This window comes from Corvus brachyrhynchos, unplaced genomic scaffold (assembly GCF_000691975.1).
Source record: "Corvus brachyrhynchos isolate BGI_N302 unplaced genomic scaffold, ASM69197v1 scaffold45, whole genome shotgun sequence".
NCBI classification, from domain to species: Eukaryota; Metazoa; Chordata; class Aves; order Passeriformes; family Corvidae; genus Corvus; species Corvus brachyrhynchos.
The window spans coordinates 1,052,072-1,053,583 of record NW_008238361.1 but is presented as its reverse complement, the minus strand read 5'-3'; the positions used below and the strand labels follow the sequence as shown (position 1 = coordinate 1,053,583).

Below are 1,512 nucleotides of genomic sequence, written 5' to 3'. Positions count from 1 at the left end.
CTGCTAATCCCAAGGTGCTGGGACCAGCAGGAGCTGGAATTTCTTTCAAATCCAACAAATTCACAGTTAAAAATATTCCATTGGGTTGTTCCTACTCTGCCTTTTAAAAGCTCTGGAATGGGTTGATTTAAATGTGATGGGATAACAATCAAAGGATTGGATGATGGAATAACACTCCAAGGAACAAATGGCTTTTTTTGACAGCCAGGGAAGCAATTTCCCATTGAAATTTGCCATTGTAGGCAGGGATAAAAGGCACTGGAGGATTCCCGGTTTAATCCTGCCAAAACAAAGGGAAGTGTGGCTTTCCAGCGAGGAAAGGACTTGTCTAAGGAATGTCAAATAAAGTGGGATTGTGCCACGTTGGCAGGCTGGAAAATGGGAAGAGAAAGGCAGAAAATAGTGATTAAAACACCTGATTTGTGCAGTGGGGCCTCCGTTTCCATGGAAACAGCAGCTCAGGCAGGAGCTGGGAATGCAACCCCTGCTTGGCTGTTCCAGTGGAGCAGGAAGAGGGAATTTTAGCCTTAAAGCAGAGAAATGGGGGAGTTTTAAGGCATTGGAAGAGCATTTTTTGGACATTTTCCTGCCTTTCAGCAGAGATTTGGGCAGGATTTGGTCCATCCAAGCTGGAGCAGCAGCATTAGGTCACAAATGATCCGTGTCCTGCCCTGGATGGGCTTGGCCAGGCTCCTCCTCGGCCCAAATCCAAGGGAAAATGATGTAAATCAAACGGGATCAGCACCAGGCCTCAAAGTGCATTTCCCAAGTGAGGATTTTGTTCTTTTCGAGGATAAACAGGGAGAAAAAGAGTGGAGATTTGAGATAATCATCCTGAATTCCCTCGTGGCTTGACATGGAATGGAGCTGGGACAGTGTGAGGTGTCCCTGGCCACGGATGAGCTTTGAGGCCACTTCCAACCCAAACCATTCCATGGCTCTTTGGGAATGTGATCTGTTTACAAAGTGCAATTTGCTGCACAAATGGGACAGCTCCAGGAAGTTTTTCAGGGAACGTTTCACCTCTTTTCCTTCTCCAGATCAGGAACGTTGAAACCAACCAGTGCTTGGACAACATGGGCCGCAAGGAGAACGAAAAAGTGGGATTTTTCAACTGCCACGGCATGGGAGGGAACCAGGTAAACAAAACCAGGGAAAAGTGGCTTGTTTGGCCAAGAATTCCTTCAGAATATTTAAAATATCCATCTCAATTCTGGTTTTGTGTGAAAATAATGGAAAAATAATCAATGAGAGTTCCGAATATTCAGGATTTTAAGAGTACTCAGCCATTTTGTTCCATTTCAGCTCCAAATGTTTTGGGAATGTTGGTGCATATCCATAGGAAGTATCCCAGGGAATATATTGAATATAATCCTGCTGTCATTTAATAATCAATTCAACATTCCAGACACGAGCATTAGGGAATTTGATCATGAATTTGAATTTATTTTCATGCAAATGAAAGGGGCAGGAATCTCCATGAATGTGGCTGGATCCATCTGTTCCGAGTGT

General features: G+C 44.2%; 1 protein-coding gene across 5 annotated transcripts in view; it reads left to right on the top strand.

Annotated features, from left to right (window-relative positions):
* Positions 1-1,512, top strand: part of GALNT13 (polypeptide N-acetylgalactosaminyltransferase 13) — a 69,850-nt gene that overhangs the window by 38,286 nt on the left and 30,052 nt on the right. For all 5 annotated transcript variants that reach the window (XM_017736057.1, XM_017736058.1, XM_017736056.1 and 2 more), the window contains one exon: positions 1,041-1,139. In XM_017736057.1, the coding sequence (XP_017591546.1) occupies positions 1,041-1,139 (99 nt within the window). The remainder of the gene's footprint in view (positions 1-1,040; positions 1,140-1,512) is intronic.